This window comes from Ranitomeya variabilis, chromosome 3, assembly GCF_051348905.1.
Source record: "Ranitomeya variabilis isolate aRanVar5 chromosome 3, aRanVar5.hap1, whole genome shotgun sequence".
Taxonomy (NCBI): Eukaryota; Metazoa; Chordata; class Amphibia; order Anura; family Dendrobatidae; genus Ranitomeya; species Ranitomeya variabilis.
The window spans coordinates 105,856,610-105,870,115 of NC_135234.1; the positions used below are offsets into that span (position 1 = coordinate 105,856,610).

At 44.1% G+C, this 13,506-nt stretch overlaps 1 protein-coding gene across 2 annotated transcripts in view; it reads left to right on the top strand.

Moving 5' to 3' along the window:
• SERPINF2 (serpin family F member 2) overlaps positions 1 to 13,506 on the top strand; it is a 45,184-nt gene that overhangs the window by 17,309 nt on the left and 14,369 nt on the right. For both annotated transcript variants that reach the window (XM_077294474.1, XM_077294475.1), the window contains exon 6: positions 2,572 to 2,714. In XM_077294474.1, the coding sequence (XP_077150589.1) occupies positions 2,572 to 2,714 (143 nt within the window). The remainder of the gene's footprint in view (positions 1 to 2,571; positions 2,715 to 13,506) is intronic.

Genomic DNA, 13,506 nt, shown 5'->3' on the forward strand with positions numbered 1-13,506 from the left:
ACATAGTTACCTAGAACCCCGCTTCAAGAGCACATTCCTCACTTTTGCCCCCACCATTAATATATAATTACCGTAGTTATTATGCAACCCACCATTTCAAATATAAATTATAATCCACCACTGTGCCCCCACCAACTATACATAGCCACTTTTCCCACCTAATAAATAATTAAATAGCACCTGTACTCTTTCCCCCAATTCATTACCAGCCACTGCATCCTCAACGCCCCACTATGTACCTCCCACTCCCCGATTCATATTTACATGCCCCTTCCACCTCAATTCATTGTCATGTCTTCGCTCTCTCCCACGCTCTATTCATTATCAACTGCTTTCCTCCACATTCAATACATCATTTACTCCCCCCACCATCAAAATTCATAATTATTTGCTGTCCCCACCCCCATCTTCAATTAATCATTTGCTTCCCCCACCTAAATTCAATTGCTGTCCCTCACCCTCAGTTCATCATTTGCAGTCCCCCATCCCTGTCACTTCATGATTTGCAGTCCCCCATCCCTGTCACTTCATGATTTGCAGTTCCCCTCCCACCTCACTTTATGATTTGCAGTCCCCCATACACCCTCACTTCATCATTTGCTGTCCCCCATCCTCCCTGTCTGACGAGAGATGGATGAGACCGCAGCTGCTTCCACTACTAGGCCGGCTATTGGGAAACACGAGCGTATGGTATATACACCTCCAGTTCCAATGCACGGAATATCAGGGAACTATTACATTTTATATTTAATCCAGAAAGATGGGTAGCATTTATATTAAAAAATATATACAAAAGACTTTAAAAGGGTATAAAACCATACAGCATATACAATTAAATAATATAAGAGGAATACACAAAAGAAAATTTTTAAAGCTGACATCCCTGCAATGGCTTCAGATTTATGAAGGGAGGTACTCCAGAAACAAAACAGACAGGATCCACAGTAGGCTGCACCTCCAAGACTGACAAGGGTCAAAATGTGATATTTGCCTTTTATTAACACAAGTTACATCCCCTCTGATAACTAAAACAGGCCATGTTTACGATGTGGTCAATATTAATTTGGGTCTGATAGACATGCCTGACAGTAATGAAAAAATATGCATGTTCTTCCCATCTAAGTGGGAAATGTATTTCCCATCAATATCAGTTTGATACTAACCCTAATATTCATAACTTTCCATCTGTGACCAAGTGTCTGAAGCAGTCTTTTAAACTGAACAAGTTTGTTCTTGTGAAAGGGTATTAATAATAATAATAATAATAATAATAATAAATAATAATAATTTTTATTTTTATAGCGCATACATATTCCGCAGCGCTTTACAACTTATAGAGGGGACTTGTACAGACAATAGACATTACAGCATAACAGAAATCACAGTTCAAAACAGATACCAGTAGGAATGAGGGCCCTGCTCGCAAGCTTACAAACTATGAGGAAAAGGGTGGACACGAGAGGTGGATGGTAACAATTGCTTTAGTTATTTGAACCAGCCATAGTGTAAGGCTCGGGTGTTCATGTAAAGCTGCATGAACCAGTTAACTGCCTAAGTATGTAGCAGTACAGAGACAGAGTGCTATTAACTGCATAAAGTGTATGAGAACATGATGGAGGAACGTGATTATGTGGTTTTTTTTTTTGTTTTTTTTTGCTTTTGTTTTTTGTTTTTTTTTTGAATGGGCCTCACAGGGATAGTTAGGTTAATGCATTGAGGCGGTAGGCCAGACTGAACAAATGAGTTTTTAGGGCACGCTTAAAACTGTGGGGATTGGGGATTAATTGTATTAACCTAGGTAGTGCATTCCAAAGAATCGGCGCAGCACGTGTAAAGTCTTGAAGATGGGAGTGGGAGGTTCTGATTATTGAGGATGCTAACCTGAGGTCATTAGTGGAGCGGAGGGCACGGGTAGGGTGGTAGACTGAGACCAGAGAGGAGATGTAGGGTGGTGCTGAGCCATGGAGTGCTTTGTGGATGAGGGTAGTAGTTTTGTACTGGATTCTGGAGTGGATGGGTAGCCAGTGTAATGACTGGCACAAGGTAGAGGCATCGGTGTAACGGTTGGTGAGGAATATGATTCTGGCAGCAGCATTCAGGACAGACTGGAGTGGGGAGAGTTTGGTAAGAGGGAGGCCGATTAGTAGAGAGTTACAATAGTCCAGACGAGAATGAATAAGTGAGATGGTAAGAGTTTTTGTAGAGTCGAAAGTAAGAAAAGGGCGAATTCTATAAATGTTTTTGAGATGCAGATAAGAAGAGCGAAATTATTAAATTATTATAATAATAATTTATTATAATTATAATTATTAATTATTATTATTAAAGAAGTATTAAATTGTTTTTATTATTTATTGTTTTTAATGAGTTTTTTCCCCCTTCCTAGCTACAATTTACGTAATTTACTCTGCCCCATATGTCCAATGAGGTTTATTTCAAAGAGTTTGAAGTGTAACCTCTTGTCCTACTACCAAAAGGATGGTGGTTTTTTATTTTTATCTATGACGAGAAACGAGTCAAGAAGATTGGTACTTGTAATGTACTGTATAACATTGTTCTCTATTTGTGCAGGAATTTGGAGAAATAGATTTGACCCTGCTAATACTATATCTGATGCATTTAGCATAAGTGATGACGAGACCGTGTTTGTGGATATGATGCAATCAAATAAGTATCCTCTTAGTTATTTTACGAGTGAGAAACTGGAAAGCCAGGTAAGTGCAGAAATTATGATCATAGTTTGTTTGTTTTTTTTTCTTTTTCTGGGAAATTATTTTGGTGCAAATGTATAAATAAGATTTGGTAATACACAGTGATATTGCCCTACTGTAATTCACTTTTTCACACAACTGTAGCATCAGTTTACTTTGCCTGTATTGTAGTTGCTACATCATCACTGGGATCTATCAAGTTGGTAATTTGTCATTAGATTACATGAATCGAGGGATCCTAAATATTATTTTTACTATTGCAGGGAACCTGTCGTAACCCCAAATGCTATTAACTTTCAGATTTAGGGTTAATCAGCTATCAATCTTAGTGCCATGGCATGCCTACAGCCACCACTCACCGTTTACCGTTTATTCCATAGAGGAATAAAGTTAATTTTCTCTCAGTAGCCGCACTTTCAGTGAGACAATTGGACACCATTGTAATGCTACTTAATCTTTAGATTAACCCTATATCTGCAGGTTGAAGGGAATATGTCAGCAGGCATTTGCTGTATAATCTGAGGACTGAAATTTAGCAGGGGTTAGGCTGGGTTCACATTAGTGTTTGTGTATGCAGCATAGGGCTGCGTACTTCTTACCTTCAGATCCGCATGCATCCGTTCTATCTTTAACATTGTGTATGCAGAGACATGCATGGTCATGCGTTGTATGCGGATGCGTCCCCGTGCGGCATTTTCACGTGCCCACCGAACTCAACATGTTGCATTCAGCGGGCACGTCAAAACGCTGCATGGGGACACATCCGCATACAATGCATTACCACGCATGTCCCTATGTACAAAATGTTAAAGATAGGTACGCAGGACGGATGTGGATCTGGAGGTAAGTACGCAGCCCTATGCTGCGTACACAAACGCTAATGTGAACCCAGCCTAATTAAAATCCTGCATTCAGCAATGTGTCAATTATCTGATTGTGTGCTGTTTTTCGCTTCCCCCCCATGACGGCACACCTGAGAGAGGGGATCCGCCCAGTCAGGACAGGAAACCCTACTGAAAATAAAAGGGCGGTACCTCTCTGTCGCTTCAGTTGGGTTTCCTGTCCTGACAGGGACCCTTGCGCTGAACACGGTGGTTCCACTTACCCAGCTCCCGTCCTGGCGTAGAAGAACAGGCAGCGCCTGTACGTCGGAGCTCAGGGTCTGGAGGTGACGTCCGCGGGTCTTCCGGGGCTCTGCATCCAAGCGGGCGTTGGTGCAGCACGGTCCTGGGTGGGTTCCTTCCGTGGCTGCCACGCCGCCCTCCTCTCTCTGCCGTGCGGCGGCCGCTTCCGGGTCGCCCGTCGGACATCACACGCAAGGCACGCTGGGAATGGGCATGCCCATGTGTCATCATAGGTGGGCGCCAGATCCAAGATGGCGGCGTCCATGAAGAAAACGCCGGCCGGTGGATAGAGACTCCGGCGGCGCGGCAGAGCAGGGGAGGGGCAACTATTGGGCACCGGAGGAGGCGGGGAGTGCTGTGGATCCCCCATAAAAGGGGTGATAACCACACAAGACGCACTCGTGCCCAGAAACTTCATTATGGAAGTGGGGCAGCAAGAGCAGCAGCAGCCGCCATCACAGCAGCAGCAACAGCAGGAGCTCTCGAAAGATGCCTTGCCGAGCCACCAGCATACCAGGAGCAGCCGCTCAAGTGGTAGGAGCAGCGGTCGTCTTGTCCGGCAAGATTCGTCGGCGTCCAAGAGGGATGCTTCACATGCATCTGTCCAGCCTACAAAACCAGCACCCTTCATTGTCGGCGGTGGTGAGTGATCTACGTGAATGTCACCCTTATGGTAACAGGGTCCATTTTCTTCTGTTTGATCACTAGGGGTCCAGGAAGTCTAGCGGGAAAACAAAGAACCGAGAGTGTGCCCTTTGTAAAGACCCGCTTGCAGTTCAGTGGCAGAAGGATCTCTGTGTTGACTGCATTAATAAAACCATAGAAGAAGAGACCCCTAATTTCGCCACTAGCCTTAAAGCTACAATACAGGCAGAAATAAAAAAACTCCTTGAAAATGACCCTTAATAAACCGAGAAGGAAAAGCCCTAAGGCGTCTACAGAGTCAAATGCCTCTCAGAGACAGGAGAGTCATAAATCATCCTGATCTCCTTCTACCTCCTCGGCCTCTATCCAGTCTTCAGATTCCTCCTCGGCCTCTATCCAGTCTTCAGATTCATCCTCGGACAGTGATTCAGGAAGTCATCCATATTTTCCAACGGAGGACGTAGACAAATTAGTCAAAGCAGTTAGATCTGCTATGGGTCTTAAGGAGGAGAAGACACATAGGTCACTAGAAGATGTCATGTTTGGTGGCTTAGAAGAGAAAAGGAAACGCATGTTTCCGGTAAATACGAAAATCAAAGCATTAATTGAGAAGGAGTGGAAAAAACCTGAAAAAATGGGTTCTTTACCTTCTTCATCCAAAAGGAGATATCCTTTTGAGGATAAAGACTCTGAATCCTGGGAGAAGATCCCTAAAATTGATGGGACAGTAGCCAAATGTTTTAAAAGATTGTCCCTTCCATTAGAAGACTCGGGTGTTCTTAAAGACCCGCTTGATAAAAAGCAGATGGTTTTTTGAGACATATCTGGGAAGCCTCAGCAGGGGGCCTGAAGCCAGCAATTGCTGGGACATGTACGGCCCGTGCTCTAATGGTCTGGCTACAACAGATAGAGGATCAGCTAAGGGACAAAGTACCCAGAAGCGACATCCTTGCAAATATATCTTTAGTGCAAGGAGCAGCAGCTTTCTTGGCAGACTCTTCTGCAGATTCCGCAAGACTAACGACCAGAGCAGCGAGCTTGTCCAATGCGGCAAGAAGAGCCCTTTGGCTCAAGGGTTGTCCGGTGGATTTGCCATCTAAACACAAGCTGTGCTCCACTCCATGTGACGGCCAACTTCTTTTTGGGAAAAAACTAGAAGAGGTCCTGGAACATGCAGGAGATAAAAAGAAAGTTTTTCCCAATATCCCTAAAGATTCCAAAAAAACTTTTTTTCGGAGGAGACGATATAACAGAGGTCGCCCCCCAGGGGAGAGGAAAAATTGGGACTTTAAGGATAAGAGAGGATCGGGCTATATGTTTAAAGGGCCCTCTACATCGGCAAAAAATCCCCCCAATGACATTATGCCAGAAGTGGGAGGAAGACTCTCCCTCTTCTTTCCGGCCTGGATAAATATCTCCCCCAGTACCTGGGTCGTGAATATTATCAAAGACTGCCTAAAAATAAAATTCATCCGTCCACCCAGGCGAAACTTTATAATAACTCCCCGAAGAAAGTCCCAGCAGGAGCAATCTGCCCTGGAAACCGAGGTCTTGGGACTCATTCACAAAAAGGTTCTTCAGGAAGTCCCGACTCAGGAAGAAAGAGGTGGATTTTACTCCCCCCTCTTCGTAATCCAAACACCGGATGGCTCTTGGAGAACTATAATTAATCTAAGGAAGCTCAACCAATTGATAGAGAACTACTCCTTCAAGATGGAGTCTATAAACACGACCATAAAACTTCTCTTCCAACACTGCTTCATGGCAGTAATAAACTTAAAAGATGCGTACTACCATATAGCAATACATCAGGAATATCGAAAATACTTGAGTAGCTCTCTATATTCAGAATCAGGTAAAGCATTACCAATATACAGCCCTTCCATTCAGCCTGTCTACAGCCCCCAGAGTTTTCACCAAAGTAATGGTGGAAGTAATGTCATACCTCCGGTCCCGGGATGTAGTAATTGTCCCATATCTGGATAATTTCCTTGTAATAGGGAGGTCAGAGTCCCACTGCACTCATCAAGTATCAGAGGTAACATCAACTCTAATGGAGCTGGGTTGGATAATAAATATCCCCAAGTCAAGATTGCTACCAGTAAAACTACAGTCCTTCCTGGGGTTAATGCTGGACTCCGAGCGTCAGCTCTTCCTCCTTCCAGAAAACAAAGTAGCCAAGATAATAAACCTGGCCAGTACAGCAATACATCAACCAGCAATGCCTCTAAGAAAGGCGATGTCCCTACTAGGCTCGTTAACATTGTGTATTCCGACAGTAGGATGGGCACAATTCCACCTAAGACAACTACAGTGGGAAGTTCTCTCAGCTCAAAGACTGTTAAGAGGGCATTTAGAAGGAAATCTATGTCTCTCCCTGGGCGTAAGGGATTCCCTAGTTTGGTGGCGGTGGAAGACCACCTGACAATGGGGGTCCAGTGGCAAAATCTGGTCAAAGACATCATCGCGACCGACGCAAGCGGTACAGGTTGGGGGGCTCACCTGAGGTCTCACTCTGTACAAGGAACCTGGTCCTTACTAGAAAAAAACTATGGGTCAAACGAAAAAGAGCTACGGGCAGTGGAAAAAGCCCTAAGACATTTTCTCCCTTTGCTCCGGGGTCGCCATACTCGAATCCTGACGGACAATCGAGCAGTGGTGGCGTATATCAATCATCAGGGGGGACGAGGCCAAAGGCCTCATGGAAGCATCAAATCTACTCTTTCAGTTGGCAGAACAACACCTGTCATCCCTGACAGCACTACACATCAGGGGCATAGAAAACACACAAGCAGACTTCCTGAGTCGCAGAGGCTTAAGACAGGGGGAATGGTCCCTAAACCCCGAGATATTCCAACAAATAGTCCAAGCCTGGGGCACACCAGAAATAGACTTGTTTGCCAACACACACAACAAAAAAGTCAAAAAGTTCTGCTCCTTAAATCCAAGAGAACATCATTTCGCAGTAGATGCCCTACTGATACCCTGGAAGTTCTCTCTGGCCTACGCATTCCCCACGATAGTGATGATTCCAGCTGTGATCCGGAAGATCAGAGAGGATCAAGTGAAAATTATCCTCATAGCTCCATTCTGGCCAAGGAGACCATGATTCTCCCTTCTAAGGCAGATGTCGGTAACGGACCCATGGATTCTGCCAGAGGTTCCGGACCTGCTAACCCAGGGCCCAGTGACCCACTCTCAGGTGAAGGGCTTCCATCTGGCAGCCTGGAATTTGAGAGGGCGTTACTAAGTCGCCAAGGATTCTAACCGGGTTTAATTTCCACCCTATTGAAAAGCAGAACACCCATAACCTCTAGGATCTATGGTAGGACATGGAAAAAATTTCTTAACTTCCTGGGTGAACCATTGGGGAGCCATTAGGTGGCTCCAGCGGGTCCTATCCTAGAATTTCTGCAACCAGGATTAGATCTTGGGTTAGCAACCAGCACCCTTAAAGTTCAGGTTTCAGCCTTGGGGGCCCTATATAACTGTAATCTTGCCTCAAATAGATGGGTTTTGCTATTCATAAAATCTTGTAGTAGATCTCGACCGGTCGTTATCCCAAAAATCCCTCCTTGGGATCTAAATTTCGTCTTAGAAGCCCTAACTAAACACCCTTTTGAGCCCTTGCAGGAGTTATCACCTAAATTACTTACCCTACGTGCCGATGTTAAGGCTACTAGTAGAACTGTTTTTAAGGGTAAGTGATTTACAGGCCCCGTCAATATGCCCTCCTTATACTCAGGTTTTTGATGACAGGATCGTTCTAAGACCAGACCCGGCGTATCTCCCCAAGGTGGTTAAAAAATTCCATAGGAGTCAAGAGATTACTTTACCATCATTCTGTAGTAATCCTAGAAATCCAGGGGAACAAAAGTTCCACATGCTAGATGTAAGAAGATCTATGTTACAATACATATCTATGACTAGTCAGTGGAGGAAAGACCAAACCCTAATCGTAGCCTTTCAGGGTAGCAAAAGAGGGTGTGGGGTAGCTAAAAGTACTATTGCTAGATGGATCAGGGAGGCCATTAGTTTATCCTACTCTGCGGGTGGCACTCCGGTTCCTGAAGGCATCAAGGCTCACTCCACCAGAGCCGTGGCTACCTCCTGGGCAGAAAAGGCTGAGCTATCAATTGATCAAATTTGCAAGGCCGCTACCTGGTCCTCACCCTCAACTTTTTTCAAGCACTACGGCTAGATCTTTCTTCCTCTGCTGACCTAACCTTTGGTAGAAGGGTACTACAAGCGGTGGTCCTTCCCTAAAGGTTTCATTCTACAAAAGTCTCTCAGGTGTGCCATCATGGGGGAAGGGAAAACACCAAGGTTACTTACCGATAGCCGGTTTTTCCAGAACCCATGACGGCACCCGTATATTCCCCCCCTTTATCACCCTTTTGGTGTGCACTATTGCTTTGGGTGCTTTTTTAGTTAATATGATGTGGTGATGGATTGCCATGTATACTAACCAGGGGGGCCTCTCATGCTCTGAAAACCAACTGAAGCGACAGAGAGGTACCGCCCTTTTATTTTCAGTAGGGTTTCCTGTCCTGACTGGGCGGATCCCCTCTCTCAGGTGTGCCATCATGGGTTCCGGAAAAAACGGCTACCGGTAAGTAACCTTGGTGTTTCACATACAATGAAGGTATTACACGGGTCTACAAATAAAAAGTCAGGCGCCAGGGTATTTTTAGGGTGCAGAATTTAAAAAATCCCATTACTTTTGCTTAATTGGTTCTAGTTTTTGAGAATTAATCTATGAAAATAATGCATTCCCTCCAATGCGACGACAAATGTGATGACAAATGCAATAGCTTTTGGTCTGTCTTTGACTCTTTAACAGTGTTTTGGTAATTAAATATCCCATATACCGTAATTATTTTGTATTTCAATTTGTAGGCTTACAATGTTATAAAAGTGACCTTTTGAAGCCAGAATTCTACTGTAATTATTTTCTCAGAAACTAGAGCCAATCTGGCAAAACCAAAGTCATATTCTTAATCAACACCATAAACTTAATATAAAGCCATTCACACATTGTTGGCATCTAAATCACTGTATACCAGCGCTATCAGCAGTAGTGATGGGTGAATGGTATATTTCGGGATCTGTACCAAACATCTAGTGTCCATGCACAGACTTCCCCAGGAAGTTCGTTACTGTTTGGATTCGGCACCCTGAAGATTGGCCGCTTCCCATGCTGTCATCCATGTGACAATACGAGATATAGCGACTCTGATTGGTGGTAAGATTCCTATGCTGTCAGATGACAGCGTGTGAGCCATCAGTTGTAACCAGCAGTAAAATGGTTACCTTTGGTCATGGGCATCAGCTGATGAGAGTACTACTCTCATCATCCTACATCTGCTCTCGCTGATGGCGGTCAGAGTGGGTGAGACTGATCAGAATATTCATCAGCCGGCGCCTGTGCAATAAAAAAATGACGTGGGGTCTCCTCTATTTTTTGAAAACCAGAGCAGACAAAACCAAGCAGGCAAGACTCCTCTCCATTACTTACCCCTGGGCTTGGTGCCAGCAGACATAAAATGGCTGATATCAACACAAAACCTATAGCCATACTGGCCACTGCACCAGGGCAAGTGACAAGAGTCGGGCAAAGTGCCAGAATTGTCACATCTGATAGATGCAGCTGCAGGCTGCTATTTTTAGGCTGAGAGGGTCAATATTCATGGTCCCTTCCCAGTCTGAGAATACCAGCCCCAACGGTTGTTTTTGCCTGCACTGGTTATTAAAAATAGACGAGACCCCACGTAATATTTATTTATAGCACAGGTGCCAGCTGATGAATACTCTCATCAGTCTTGCTTGCTCTGTCTGCTATCAGTAAGAGCAGATGCAGGATGATGAGAGTAGTACTCTTGTGACCGGCAGTAACGTTTTTACCGCCAGTCACAGCTGCTGGCTCACATGCTGTCATCTGACAACGTGGGAACTACAGCACTCTGACCGGCGATAACTATCTTACCGGTGATTAGAGCCCTTTTTTTTTTACTGCTCTGTCACACAGATGACAGTGTGGCAAACATTGGATGTTCGGCACCACATTCATCTCAACGGGGTTCAAGTTTGGCTACTGTTCTGGTACCCAAACCAAACTTTTTTTTTTTTTTTTTATTATCTGCTGGACTTGAACATCCAAAGGTTCGCCCATCACTAATCATCAGGCAATTAGCATTGCTGGGACTAGGTCTTATGCAATTGTTAGCCCGACCACGACCCCTCCTCTGATTATCTGCTTTGTTTTAATAGACAATGTATAGTCCATAGAGAGCTATGGTGTGAGTGGGGGCAGCTTTTCAGCTCTGCTTCATGATACATCTAAGAACTGTGTCCCAACTGTGCATCCAGTAAACTAAGTGATACGTTGCTGGAATCGGGGGCTATTTTACCTACATCATGCTACTTTCTGATGATGTAGCAAAAAAACTGGTGACCGATTCCCTTTACATATTGTTCCAAATTATTATGCAAATTATATTTTTTCTCGGATTTTCCTAAATGGCAAAATGACAGTCTAATAAAAGTCGTCACCCGTTAGATTATACATCGAATTTTATTAAAGAAACCTCCCAATGATAACCGTATAATCTCCAAAATGAATAAAAACTCAAAATGCACTGCTCCAAATTATTAGGCACAGTAGAATTTCTAAACATTTGATATGTTGTAAAGAACTGAAAATGCTCATTTGTGGAATTTGCAGCATGAGGAGGTCACATTCACTGAACAAAAAAGCTATTTAACTCCAAAACATCCTAACAGGCCAAGTTACATGTTAACATAGGACCCTTCTTTGATATCACCTTCACAATTTTTGCATCCATTGAACGTCTGAGTTTTTGGAGAGTTTCTGCTTGTATTTCTTTACATGAAGTCAGAATAGCCTCCCAGAGTTGCTTGTTGTGAATTTGGATTCTGGGCTCCCCCGGTGGCTACTGGTGGAATTGAACTTGTGACATCATCTTCCCTGTTCACCTGTTCTGATTAGATCTGGGTGTCGCTATATAACCTGGCTTCTCTGTTAGATGCTTGCCGGTCAACAATGTTATCAGAAGCCTCTCTGTGCTTGTTCCTGCTCCCAGACATCTACTAGATAAGTTGGACATTCGTCCATGTTTTGTTTTTGTATTTTGGTTCCAGTTCACAGCTGCAGTTTCGTTACTGTGTCTGGAAAGCTCTTGTTGATCAGGAATTGCCACTCTGGTATTATGAGTTAATGCCAGAGTCCTAAAGTAATTTCTGGATGTGTTTTGTTAGGGTTTTCTACTGACCATGAAAGTATGCTTTCTGTCTTCTGCTATCTAGAAAGCGGACCTCAAATTTGCTAAAACTATTTTCCTGCTGCGTTTGTTGTTTCATCTCATATCACCGCCAATATATGTGGGGGGCCTCTGTCTCCTTTTTGGGCATTTCTCTAGAGGTGAGTCAGGTCTTATATTTCCCTCTGCTAGCATTATTTAGTTCTCCGGCCGGCGCTGGGCATATAGGGATAAAAAGTAGGACATGCTACCTGGCTACTTCTAGATGATGCGGTAGGTTTAGTTCATGGTCAGTATAGTTACATCTTCCAAGAGCTTGTTCCTATAGAGGCTTATGCTAGTTCTCTGGCCATGGAGATCATGATAGTTTGACCGGCCACTAAAGGGTTAAAATCCTTGGCTGAGAAAGGAGAGAAATAAGTAGTCTGCTGAGAGTTTTTTTTTTTTTTTTTTTTTCTGTGCTCTTAATTGGATCACTTGCCAGTCTGTCTATGCTGCAGTCTTTCTTTTTTTTCTCTCTCCTTATAATCTTTGAATGGCTTTGTGTTCACCTGTTAATAATGGATCTTCAGAGTGTAACTGCAGGTTTGAATAATCTCACCACGAAAGTACAAAATTTGCAAGATTTTATTATTCATGCTCCGGTATCTGAGCCGAGAATTCCTTTGCCGGAATTCTTCTCAGGGAATAGATCTAGCTTTCAGAATTTTAGAAATAATTGTAAGCTATTTTTGTCCCTGAAATCTCGTTCTGCTGGAGACCCTGCACAGCAGGTTGGGATTGTGATTTCCTTGCTCCGCGGCGACCCTCAAGACTGGGCTTTTGCATTGGCACCAGGGGATCCTGCGTTGCGCAATGTGGATGCGTTTTTTTTGGCCTTGGGCTTGCTGTATGAGGAACCTCATTTGGAACTTCAGGCAGAAAAAACTTTGATGTCCCTATCGCAGGGGCAAGATGAAGCTGAAATTTACTGCCAAAGATTCCGTAAATGGTCTGTGCTTACTCAGTGGAATGAGTGTGCCTTGGCGGCTACTTTCAGAGAGGGTCTCTCTGATGCCATTAAGGATGTTATGGTGGGGTTCCCTGTGCCTGCGGGTCTGAATGAGTCCATGACAATGGCCATTCAGATCGATAGGCGTCTGCGGGAGCGCAAACCAGTGCACCATCTGGCGGTGTCCACTGAGAAGACGCCAGAAAGCATGCAGTGTGATAGAATTCTGTCCAGAAGCGAGCGGCAGAATTTTAGACGGAAAAATGGGTTGTGTTTCTATTGTGGGGATTCTACTCATGTTATATCAGCATGCTCTAAACGTACTAAAAAGCTTGATAAATCTGTTTCCATTGGCACTTTACAGTCTAAATTTATTTTGTCTGTGACCCTGATTTGCTCTTTGTCATCTATTACTACTGACGCCTATATCGACTCTGGCACCGCTTTGAGTCTTATGGATTGGTCCTTTGCCAATCGTTGTGGGTATGATTTAGAGCCTTTGGAAACTCTTATTCCTCTGAAGGGGATTGACTCCACCCCATTGGCTAATAATAAACCACAATACTGGACACAAGTGACTGTGTATTAATCCGGATCACCAGGAGACTATTCGTTTTCTAGTGCTGTATAATCTACATGAGGATTTGGTGCTGGGATTGCCATGGCTGCAGTCTCACAACCCAGTCCTTGACTGGAGAGCTATGTCTGTGTTGAGCTGGGGATGTAAGGGGACTCATGGGGACGTACCTTTGGTG